General features: G+C 38.1%; 1 protein-coding gene across 19 annotated transcripts in view; it reads left to right on the top strand.

Annotated features, from left to right (window-relative positions):
* Positions 1-12,785, top strand: part of PTPRD (protein tyrosine phosphatase receptor type D) — a 3,982,777-nt gene that overhangs the window by 3,526,643 nt on the left and 443,349 nt on the right. For all 19 annotated transcript variants that reach the window (XM_069230134.1, XM_069230131.1, XM_069230149.1 and 16 more), the window contains one exon: positions 1,335-1,476. In XM_069230134.1, coding sequence (XP_069086235.1) covers positions 1,335-1,476 — 142 coding nt within the window. The remainder of the gene's footprint in view (positions 1-1,334; positions 1,477-12,785) is intronic.

Below are 12,785 nucleotides of genomic sequence, written 5' to 3'. Positions count from 1 at the left end.
TGCTTTAAAAGCATTTCATGGGCATACTACGTGTATCAGCAGAGAGTTTGAACTACACCATAAATTGTATAACTTCTGCTGAAATAATAAAGCAAGCCATGTATGCCGTATTAGTAATCAGAAACAAAGGAAACTGGTTTCCCCTCAAGCTGAGTTTTTTATCGTTCTCATTTTCAAACTGTTTCATTGCCCTTGATGTAAACTCGACAAAAATAGCAAATTCCGTTTGTGCCATGATTTTCTTGGTGCATAATTCTTTATGTAAGGTGTTTAATATTCTGGAAGCTGATGTCTGAGGCTGCCAAAGATTTATGTCATGGAAAACAATTCACATTTGTGCATAAATGTCTCAGATATGAACATTTGCAAGCTTCCGGGCAAACGTCTAAAGATATTTTTTCCATTGCCTTTCTCATCATCTGTAGCATATGTCTTCCCGAAGGTATCCATATGACTGCTATTAAATCATGTTTGGCACACGTACATTTATATTGCCCAAGCTCGAATTTTAACAAAAGTAGTATTCTATGTAGCCTTAACTTTCGATGAGAGTACAATACTTTTGACTTAAAGTTACCCTTATTTACCCGAATGAATTAGTATATTATGCTATTGTATTGTTTTTGCAATTTTGTTGCTTCACATCCTTGGATAATTTTCCATAGAGGAAAAGGGAAGCTGATAGCAATATTGTTGATTTCGTCATGGCCTTAAGTAAAAATAGAAAAGTCTGGGCTGCTTAACAAAGCTTTGAAACACCATTACTCTTTGGTTCCACAACCAAAAAACACTAGATCCAGAATCGGTGGAAAACTCACTAGGGAAATATATTTGCATTTCATGGCAGCCACATATTAGCCTCTCAATTTTTTCATATGTTAGACGAATCAAAATGCACATGCTTTATAAAAAGTCTTAAAATACGTTTCCTGTTTCCTATGAATAAACCCCATGAAAAAGATCTGTGACTGATAAATGTTAGATTGGGAGCTTCCCAACCCTAAATAATTCTATTCCTCCCAGCCTTACAGCTTGCAAACTCTGGTACTGCTATCATTCTGAAGTAACCAAAAGGCAGAATGCGATACTCCAAAAAACTAATCTGCCAATAAATGAATGCAAAAATAGGTACCAACAAAGTGCCTATATTTTAATCAAGATTATGTTCACCCCACGAGGCGTCATTCACATAACATGTGCACTAGAGGATCCTGTGTCAGTATGTGGATGTTATTGGAAAAGAGAGGAGCAGTGAGTGTTGACATTCAATAGTGTGTGACACAGAGGTAGGGAGGTGTAACAACAACTGTGACAGCCTGTGCTTCTTTCCACAGGTGATAGAGTTTGATGATGGCTCTGGGTCTGTCCTCAGAATACAGCCATTGAGGACCCCAAGAGATGATGCAATTTATGAATGTGTGGCCACTAATAATGTTGGAGAAATTAGTGTATCCACAAGACTCAATGTCCTGCGTGGTAAGTCCTTTCTCCTGTGGTGCAAGATTGATATTTCTAGCGAATTTTTACCTGTGTGATAGATTTCTAAATGACAATGTTGTTTGTATAATGTGGCCATTCAAAATGGAGGGAAGGAAAAGTTCACATGTGCTCTTCTTGTAAATAGAAATCTCTACTAATGAGAAAACCTCCTTCGTGAAGTCACATTTTGCAAGTTCCATCCAAAACCGTGCACCTGCTGGTGCTGCCATAGAACATTTTCTGGTATCACATTTTCTTAGTTCCGCTCTGGTTTAGGACATTTTGAGAGGTAACTTGTAGTGCTTGTGTGAGACATACTTTTGACAATGTATATTGCACAGTAATATCATCAACTAAGTCACACAGTTTGTTGCATTTCTGTTTACTTTCCAAATTATTGGAAATGTTTCCTCATGGCAACATTAATCAACATTTTCACTGACGAGCACTATTTCATATACTTATTATCACCAAGTCGCTTTTTATTGATCTAAGATTGAAAGCTCTTAGCACCAAATATCTAACTTAGTAAACAATCTTTTAAGTTGGAAAGGCAAATTAAGTTTAAACTGAAATCTATGAATACTATTTACAGAGGACTTTGACTACTTCTAAGGTTGTCCTGAACTGAATTAAGAGAGACAAAGACAAATATTGAATGACTGAAAACACGTTTTGGGATTCTTCTGAAACTCTAGGCTGTTAAAGTGCCTGTTTATCCTGAGAAAGTGTGTACCAGTTCATAGCAGTAAGGTAAACAGCGGGATAACCACCAAGTCCGGCCTTCTAGATGTTAGGTCACAGGGCATAAATAGTTGTAACAGAGTATGCCGTTCTCTCAGGAATATGTCATCCAAAAAGATTCAGGAAATAATTTGCAATCTTCAAAGAGGATCTTCTCTTAAGTTAGCATTGATACCTAATGTCACAAGATAATGCCTTACTAATGAGATAATGTTCCATAATGTTATGAGTTCACATATTGAGATTTGATCATGAACACAAGTCTTCTTTGGAACAATCTATAGTATATACATTACACATTTCCACTCACTTACTCTTATTCATTCACACACTCACTCGTTACTCCCAAAGAAATTAAAGTATATATTTGGCAAAATACACTACGCCCCTTGTCAGCTGTCACTCTATCTCATTTATTTATAAAAGAGATGAATGACAGCATTTTAGTGCATCAAAATTCAGCTAGGACTGCAAAGAGATTTTACCTGTGTAATTCCCAGATCCCAATTCATAAAATAAAGATCTAACCTTAATAATGTTCACAGAAGTAGCTTGGTATCACAGAAAATCCATGACTCTGGCAGATTTGTTGTAGTGCTAAATGTAGATGTATTTGAACACACATGTTTGTCCCAAGAGGAGGGCAGTGGGCGCCACTGTCAAACCTGGAGAAACCTCTGTTTGCCTACCCTGATTTACTGTAAATAAAAAGACTGCAATAGTGTGCATATAGGGCGGAAAATGTCATTAGGACCCCCTAATTTTTCTTGATTGTGAAGCTGAGGGAATTCTTTCACCAGAAAAATGTTTTTTCCTGGTGGTTAACAAAGGTTAACACTGCCAGTGAACTATTTCACAAAATGTAAAGTTTGGACCTTGTTTAAAATGTGCTTGACTAAATTAAATGGTGGAGTACTCCTTAATTGTATGATATTTAGTTGTTCAAGGGTGGTTCCAGGTATGGCTGTGACTCCTGAACAAGCCAGACATCTATTCAAAACATAGAATTGAACAACAATAAGTAGATTTTCAAGTTTTATATTTAATGTATTGTGAATCAGACCCAAATGGTAGCGAAATAGTACATTAAGATCAAATAGCTCAATGTGGTTCATTAAAAAATATTGTGTAATATATATGGGAATCATGTCAGTGCTTGAAAGGATAAATGGATACAAAGTAATATTTAAAGCATTACCTTCTCTCGTATGACATTTAAATACAAACTCTTGGAAATTCTGTGGATTTATTTGGCAGACAGTCAACTCTAAAGCTTGACTTTTCAGGTCATGATGTTTGAGGTCAGAATAATATTTTTTTCTGGTTTTAAACACAACATTTTACATTTTTTACACAGGTCTGTGCTTTTTCTATTCCTTGCTCTCCCACATACTTTAAAGACCTTAGAAATCTGAAGGGAGGTTATTTCGTAGCACCATGTTTTTAATTCAAATATACTAACTTAGTTTGATGAGATCTATCAGTTAGGGTTGATGAGATATCTGCCAATGACATATTGATAAATTCTTGTCCACCAACTAGCTAAACATAACATATAAAGGACAAAATTAATTTTATCGCACATTGATGTGGAACAGGGAGTGTCAAAATATATGCATCCTTCTCCTCTATGGGTGCAGTGGAAAACAATTTCATAGGCATGGCATGTTTTGGTTTAGAGGCAGACTGAATGGAAAATCTTCTGTGAACATCTCCAAAAAATAAGGATGTTAAAGGATTTGTTGCACCCTATGTGGAGAGACATTTTTGACACTCCCTGCCCTGTCAGTGTGCTACATTCAATGCTGATTTGTTTCAACCTTGAATTATAATGGTCTGCACAAACAGTTCACAGGAAAATGTCTGCTTGTCTGGAAGACAGCTGGTTACTTTTAGAGTCAGTTGCCCTAATGTACTGTCATCTCATTCAACATAAAAGGCAACCATGTGGGGCAGCAAGCAGTGCAGAAATTTAGCATTTTCAGATATATGATTTTCTACTGTACAGACAAAATGTTGCTGGCATGAGCCAGACTTTAATGTATTTAAATATCTGTAATTGGACGTTTTAAACAAGTAGACTGTAATCATTGAAACACACCAACAAAGAAAGGGAGATACCACAATGGGTATTGTTGGGATTGAGAAAGGTCAACATCATGACTCTAAAGAGCATGCACCCTGTGTTGGGTTCACCATAGCAAGCTGTAGATTTTTGACTCCCAACTCAGCACACACAAGGATCATGCATGTGTGCTGGACACCACTGTGACACACATTAACATCCAGCACAATATCGTGTGTGTTCTTAAGAGGCGCGCCATGTGCTCTCTCTTTACAGAGCTCACTAGAGTGTAGAGGACTTACAGTGGTGGCAGTAATTTCATTTAGAGTGGAAAAATATGGCATGGAAAGGGAAATGGAAAGGGGAGGGGGCAAGGGAAAGGCGTTTTGGCAGTGAAAAAATAATATAAACCAGCACTTAAGCTTAAATATTTGTTCAACTAAGTGTATTACTTTATAGAAATTCTATGTAGTCATGAAATAAAGACCTTAGAAGTATGAAGATTCAGCTTTTTACTTTTCTTTTTGCTGATTGAATCCATCCCCATCGCACCCTAAAATGCATATTTTCTCCTTAATTGCACTAAACAGCAGCCATTACATTTGATTTACCTTAGTTTTGAACAGGTGCCTAGCTACATGTGGCAGTTGCTCAAAAGAACGATTAAGCTCATATTTAATAGACATGAATATTCAAGAATTAATCAGGTGTGAAGAATTGAAGAATCAAGAAGCAGCCAGACCATTTAGGAAGGAATCATAATCAGCTCACACTTGTCTGCTAAATTGCATTTTTAAATATAGGTATGCTGTTACGGAAACTGAATCGTTTTGTGACACTGGATATCCTGATGTTAGAAAAGAATGTCTGTAATTGTAAACATTGTAATGTGTATAGAGTTCTTCAGCTCCCTGTGCAAACCGATGAACATGAAATAGCTCACATTATCTAAGTGGGATCCGAAGGAGAATTAGGGCCTATTTTCAAAAATCATAAATTGGACATTTTTATTGTATTGGTATTTGTACAGCACTTTATTACTACCCATTATGAGACCACAAGCACTTTCTGGGTTGTTGAGTAAGTAGCTACTACATGTGTAACATTTATGTTGCTTCATACACAAAGGGTGTGCCACTACTCTCCTATTTGTATTGGACAGTCATACTTCTGGATGATGGACGGGGTGTTAAGTCTTTGTATAACTGTACCACAGTAGTGTGGCATGTTTAATTGTATGGTGTTGTATAGTTTGCAAGAAAAGATGCAGTCCTCCAAGCACGTACTCATGATTTCCCTTAGAGATGGGCTGCATCATAAGTAGAAAGTGCCATACAAGGGAATAGGGAGGTAGAAACTAGATACAATATGGTTAAAGAGGAAGGGCCATGGCAACCCAATCAGTATTAAAATGGAAATGTTATAGAAAATGTCAAAGAAATGTTTTTTCCCTAGTATAGCAATACAATGATACAACATATCAAATCAAAAACCAATGTGAAGTACTAAATCTACAAGTGTGTGTAAAACACAAGAATAGGAAAGAAAACAGTTGAATCAAGAACAGTAAACAGAGATTGGCAGGAAAGCCATCCAATTATGACCAAGTAGCTGACACAAAGTTCACCCTAGCATTTTTTAAAGTATTTTATAAAATGCTGTCTACAACACACATTAAAGCTATCTGTAAAAAGACTGTAAAAAAGGTGTGATACCAATCCTCAGAAGCACATAATAACCTTTGAGTTCTTCATCCAAGAGCAACAAAGACAGATAGTAGTTAATGTTTCCTTTCTCACTCTCACAGTATTTTCTAAGCAGATTATCAAACAAATATAAGATAAGGAAGCTAGTAATTTTTGTAAGAATTCCTTAAGATGATCAAAGGTACAGAGTGATTAAGTCATTGTACTCATGACAAACAAACATGAAGCAATAGATAACTTGCTTCAAGAGGCACAAATGGTGCCACATTGTGTGTGCACATTGCCTCTTTCTATGGCATTAATAGCTCTATCTTGTGAAATCACAGGGTTTGCAACATAGGTCTCACAGAACACCGGTCCCACAAATACTTCAAATGTATTTGAGGGAGGGTCCATTATGTCATTAAGAGCATTGAACGCTTTGACAGGACGTTCAGACATGGAATGTGTAGCATTTATGTTGAGGTGTTCCATTTAGAAATATTTGAGATATAAAGCATATCAGTTAGATTGCAATCAGATTCCACAGAAACATTTTTCCTTTTCAGGCATTTGAAGTCATATTTTCAATAACCAGCAAGGCTCCTAACCAAGGGCTTTATTATAGGCCAAAAACCTCAGATGTTTGAGCCATGTAACACAAGTTAGTCAACATTACTTTAGATAGTTCTGTAGGATAAAGTGCTGACCACAATCCAGGATTTGCTGCAAATGATACAATTCTGCATGTGGAATCTTTTTTAGGAGTGGGAGGACATAAAGGTGTTATAGTGATCAGATTGTGACAATCAGAACCTTAGTCCTATCCTGAGACTTAACCTTGCCAATGTTTCTAAAACTAGTACAACACTTCATAACTTGACTCTCAAGGTAGCGAACTCAAGCAGACCATGGCTTATTCAGGGAGGTGATCTAGAACTAGACTTTCAGCAATCAATGAACCTATTAATACAGGCCACTAACCCAATGTTCAGTAAGTGCCTAGTCTTTAAAGAAGAAAAAGTATTTTACTTAATTAGACACAGCGTAATACTGAATGTAAGGGTTTCTGACACAATAAATTGATCTGGGTATTACTAATACCCTTCAATCATTACTGAGGAAGGTTGTCTAGTCTACTTCCATTGGACAGCCTCACAGGATATTCCTTGTTTCACAATCTCCCAATTAGTCCCTGAGGGAGTCCCTTTCTGGTAGAAGGTGGGAGTAGGGAAGTCCTTGGATTTTGAGGATGGGTTGCAGTGGTTCTCCCCTTTTTATTAGCATGGGCTTGTTCCCCCTTTGCAGTACCTTTTTGTAAGTTTGGTTGTTGAGCAGACTGTGCCTGCAAAGGTTGGACATTTCAGATTGGATGCGCTGCTCAAAGGGTGTCTACATGATCTCTGGAGCACAGTGAGTAGGGACATTGCTCCAGGCCAGCCAACTGATATGCGATAGGAATCTACAGCACCAATGTAGTGTTCAGGTGAGACTAGAGAGAGAAAGGCACTAGTCAGGGACACTCAAGTGGAGACATAGTACTTACATCTTTTCAAACTTGGGTATCTTTCTATGGCCCAAACACAAAACCCTACACTCTAACAAGCTAGGTGCCCACACCTAATGAGTTCTTGACTTTTGTCAGAAAGTATTAGTGAGAAAGTGGGGGAGAGTTGGGAGTCTCCAGTTAGGAAAAACCCAAAACAAGAGTACTAAAACAAGGGATGCTCTTCTACTGTTAACATATGGGGAGTTTGCACTTCCACCGAAGAATTAATCCAGTAAGGGTAGAGAGAAACACTCTAGCTACAAAGGGGGCTTCCATTTCACATCTGCTGTCTAGATTCTCTTCCAAGATTCATCTTAGGCACCACTTGGATGTAGCAAGTCCAAAATGAATTTCAGTGTGGCTATGGCCTCGTATCACATAAACTCTATAGAAGGGAACAAAGTGTACACATGCAACATCGCTCACATGGATGGATGGAGTACCTAGTTGTAGGGGACTGGCAGATCAATTTACGGAAATGTGGGAAGGGCCAGACAGGCCAGAGAAGTTCAGATTTTTTTCCCCATCCAGTCTGCCCCTAAATTGAAACATACCATGACAACATGAAAATTCAAAGTTAAGAAATTATATTTTGCTGGAAAAATACAAAATATGTATCAATGTGCGATAAAGTCTTATTGCAGTTGAGATAAAACATATTTCAATGAAATATAAGAAGAGGAGAGAGGCTGTTACCACATAAATATGAATGAACATGTAAAAAAGCGTTAGCCCTCCTCCAACACCATATACCCTGTTTACCATTTTGATGGAGAAGCCCGTTGAAAGTATGTTAGTGCCAGACCAGATAAATCATCCAGCAGAGAAGCTTTACCGGCACAGAGCGGAGGACTATGGTTCTGAAGATATCAGTGTCATGTGCAGTGACTAAGCATACATTAAGCAGCATAGCCGAAGAGAGGAGTGAGGTAAAGCTGTAGTCTGCATTAGCATTTCTTTCATATCAGCATTCCCTTTCAACATCAGTGTGAAGATTTGTGAGGGTGCTTTCAAGAAATGATCTCAAGAAATTCTTCATTTTATTGAATGAAAATGTCATATTAGCTAAAACGGTCACACCGTGGATGAAAGCAAAAAATGGAGATGTAGGCATATTTGTGGCTGAACATTAGGTCTTTGTTTGTCCATTGTGCGCAGTGCATGTTTCAATATGGCTGCCCATCCATTGGATTCACTTCAAGATGCATAGAAGCATCAAATGAGACCCTGTATGTCAAAATGCACATTTTTTTCCAGTTCAACTTCAAGTGATGGCAGACCCTGCACTGAAAAATAAAACTGCCATGACTGAGTGTCATAATAGGTGTCAATTTCAAAGCAGGCGTTAGTAAGGCAAGAAACATTGTGATTGCCAGTTATTGCTGATTGTTATCAATGCAGGTCTGTATGCCCTTTGTAGTTTGATGAGAAGGGTTTCATTGCATTCTTAGTTTCAATAAGACCTGTTAACTTTAAGCATGGCTGTTTAATACTAATGTGTTGCGTGCAGATGCAAAACGATTCTCCTGGACCTACTCTTTTTTTTTTTTTTGCCTCCACTGGAGGCATCAGACACGCCCTCACTTCTCAAACGTTGTCCACATCTCAACATGGTTATAATGCGTCTGCAAGCAGATAGTGTGGTACATTGTGTCCCGAACAACTCAACCATTCTGATAGGATCAGTGCCCATCTCCACCTTATGAATCACTTTCAGGACCAACCAAAGATACAACATTCAGTGCCATCTCAGATGCTTTCACAAACTGCATCCTATGTGCAGTACTTTTTTTAAGAAGAGGTTCAGCATACGTTCACGTTTCTTTCAAAAGTAATATCTGTTTTCATCAAAACCTCCTATTATTCTTTACACTAAATTTTGGTTTAGAAGTCATCCTCAATGTGTTTTATTTGCCTTCATCTCCTAGGGTGCAAGCTCATCCAGTTGACATGCATGACCTCTTAAGATCATTGCTGTCATTGCTAATACTTAACCGGACACTGCAGCATCTTTTACTTTCTTTTAACCCAACTGCCACATGTTTAGGTTCCTCAACATCTCTGCCTTGCTCAGAACTGAATAACTAATTTCAGTTTTTATGCTTTTATGGGACGCATGTGTATCAATGCAAATAGCTGGTGTTTGCTTTACACTGGTTGTAAAAGACAGTTAGCAGTGCAATTGTCAGGTACGTAGTGTTTATTGTTTAGCAACAATGTCCTGCTGCCCCCCTCACATCATCAGGGGTGTAGTTTCAGGTGGTGTGTTTGGGGTGTTGCACCCCCCTAATAAATGTATTTTCTGATAAAATGTTGGGAACAAGTGCTTTCAGTTGGATTTCAGTAGAAATGTTTACATACACACAGACAGAAATGCACATACACTCTCTCGCTCTCTGATTTGAAAGTCTGAGCACATGCTGGTGATTTTACAAAACATTGTGTATTCTCTCACTTGGGGCCAGCTGTACGAAAAATTCAGTTTGCGATTTCCTAATTGCGAGTTTTTGAGATTCGCGCTATGGAAATCGAAAACATTGCTGTGCCAATGGACGCTTGACACATTGTGCAGGTCGCTTTGGGTCACAAATAGACCTACCTCATTAATATTTATGAGGTAGTCTCACTTTGTGATCCATTGTGAGTCAGCAGACCACCATGCCTGTGATTGCTTTTTCAATAAAGCAATTTTTTGTTTTTTAAAATACAGCCCATTTTCCTTCAAGGAAATGTGATGCGTTTAAAAAAAAAACCATACCAGGTTTTGTTTTTATTTTTTAAGATCCGGGCGTGGGACCACTGCCTGTTCTTAAAAAATTTTTGCACCCACGTTTTCAAAGGAGAAGGTGTTCTGCAAATCTGTCCATTTGCAACCGCAAAAAGACTTTTGTGCATCTGGCCCTAAGTCTCCTGGCAATCACCATTCCTCTCTTTTCCCTTTGCCGCTTAGGGCCCTCTCACGCACCCTGTGTGTTCTATAATGTATTTGAACATTAAATTCCAGTGTGATTGGTGGGAAAATCTGAAGCTCATACCCCGCAAACTTATTGATCAAACTACGCCCCTGCATATCATTTAATAACACCTTTCTCATAAAATCTCCAGCCAAAGCGTATTGTCATAGACAATGATTCACAATCAGGTTCTTCCAAATGTAGCCTCTAGTTCACTTTACTTGACATGTTTGCTAACATTTGCAACAGAGGAAAAAAGAGCAAACTCACTTTTAAGGAAATCCTAAGGCATTTTTTTCCCAGCTTTTACAAAATTAGACTGGATTTGTTTACTCTAGTAGAGATTTGATTAGTACTACTTTCTAACTGTTGATTCAGAAAACAGGTGACCATAATCAGCTGGACATTTGTGGAAAGACACAAATATCCCTGTATATCCACTTCTCTGGATTTTTGTATCTGCATTCTTCCTTCACCGCCTCTGTCACTGACAAACTGTGAATGACTCACAATATTGGTTTTCACACGACTCACAGACCACGCTGTGGTCACTGCCTCTCGTTATTAAACATTCAAGCTAGTTGGGCGGGGTAGATTACATCTGAGCATGCTTACTAAAAATACACCTTGCTCTTATTGATCCTTCTTAGGTCTGCCTTGACAGCACAGCTATCTGCAGGACAGATTGTTACCAATCCTTTAAAGTGTACAGAGTGTGTTTTAGCCCTACCCAGAAGAGCAAAACTTTATCACATCATGCTGCTAGCTTATTGCATAAGAATCTATTTAACGTCTCAAAAGCAATCTGAATTATCATACATTAAATGTGATACGTTCTTGTTGCCTTGTATCAAGAAAGCCTACTTTAATAGGTTGATTTAAATGTTTTAGATGGTACTCAAATACAATCCAGACCTACAGACTTTGCTAATAATTGATATGCTATTGTCTTCATCCCTCCCTAGGTTTAAGGTACTTACATAGGCCCCTACGTTTATTCACAGAAACATAATCTATTGTTATGGCATCCCATACATTTCTTTGAAATAGTTTACTTCGGAATTTTAGAGGTCGGATTTGTAGTAGCTATTTAGGTAGACATCTCAACAGACAGCCATCCAAAACGTTTTGGAAATTTACTTGTTATCCGTTCGTCTTCATGGACTCGTAGTGGTTATGCACATTGATGTATGCAGAGAACAACATTTACAACTATGACTTTGCAAGACTTAAGTTCTTTGTTTCATTATTACCTGATCGGAATTAACTACAAATGTGCTGTGAAAACATTAAGAAGAAAGAACTGAAGAGACCGAGAGGACATAAAAGGTTTATAGCTGGAAATAACGCAGTTAAGGTAGTATGTCTGCGCCCAGCATTTTAGCAATGCAAGCAATGAAACATCATTTTTATTTTTGCAAGGCTGAAACCGTGCCTACGCTAGCTTGTGACCAGGAATTACCATGTTCATTGCGCCGCCATTTTATTAATGCCTCTTTCTGAAGATGCACACTGCTGTCCCTGCTGTGAAAATGGCGCTTTGCAGTTTATGTTATAAAGTGATCTCTGCTGGGGCGCTAGGTTGGAAAACATTAAAGAACAAAGCACAGCTGCTTGACAATAGCACAAAGGGATTTCATGAAAGACTGAAACAAAAGGAAGACTGGCCAGTAGGGCGACATCGTAGCTGCAATTATAGCACTGAGTGCAAGTTTCAGGCAATGGTTTTGAAGCTTAGAATACCATGAACAGAAAACAAACTATTTCAAGATATTTTCGCTCTGCATACAAATGTGTGCACAACAATAGGCCAACTTATAAAGGCCTTTCCTGTGGAATACAGTAATTTGCAACACTTAGCGAGATAATCACATATAGAATTAAAGGGCGTTCACACAGACTGCAGCTAAATTGTGCAAGTCTTAGTTTTAAATAATGCAATTGTTCTTTGTTTTTTATGCAATTGTAGAACCCGTTTTGCCAGCTGCAGCATTCCCAATCGCAATTAAAATCAAACACAAGTTGCGAGTTACCTTTGGTCCACCAGTGTGCTCAACTGTGCGCCAAATTATGTGAATCAGTGGGGGTTATTACCAGTATCTGCACCTACTGATGAAAATGAGTTGGTTGTCCGCATGCTCTAATTTATTGTTCTGTTGAGAAACTCATGCCTGACTGAGAGAGAGAGACAGAAGCACAGATAAGACTGAAAGAAAACCAGAGGAAGAAAAGTAAACAATTCAACAAGAACAAATCGGAAAATGTAGAGAAGCGCATTACTAATTTATTTTAGCAATTTTATATAGTGG

This window comes from Pleurodeles waltl, chromosome 1_1 (genome assembly GCF_031143425.1).
Source record: "Pleurodeles waltl isolate 20211129_DDA chromosome 1_1, aPleWal1.hap1.20221129, whole genome shotgun sequence".
Lineage (NCBI taxonomy): Eukaryota > Metazoa > Chordata > Amphibia > Caudata > Salamandridae > Pleurodeles > Pleurodeles waltl.
This window is presented reverse-complemented; position numbering and strand designations above follow the sequence as displayed.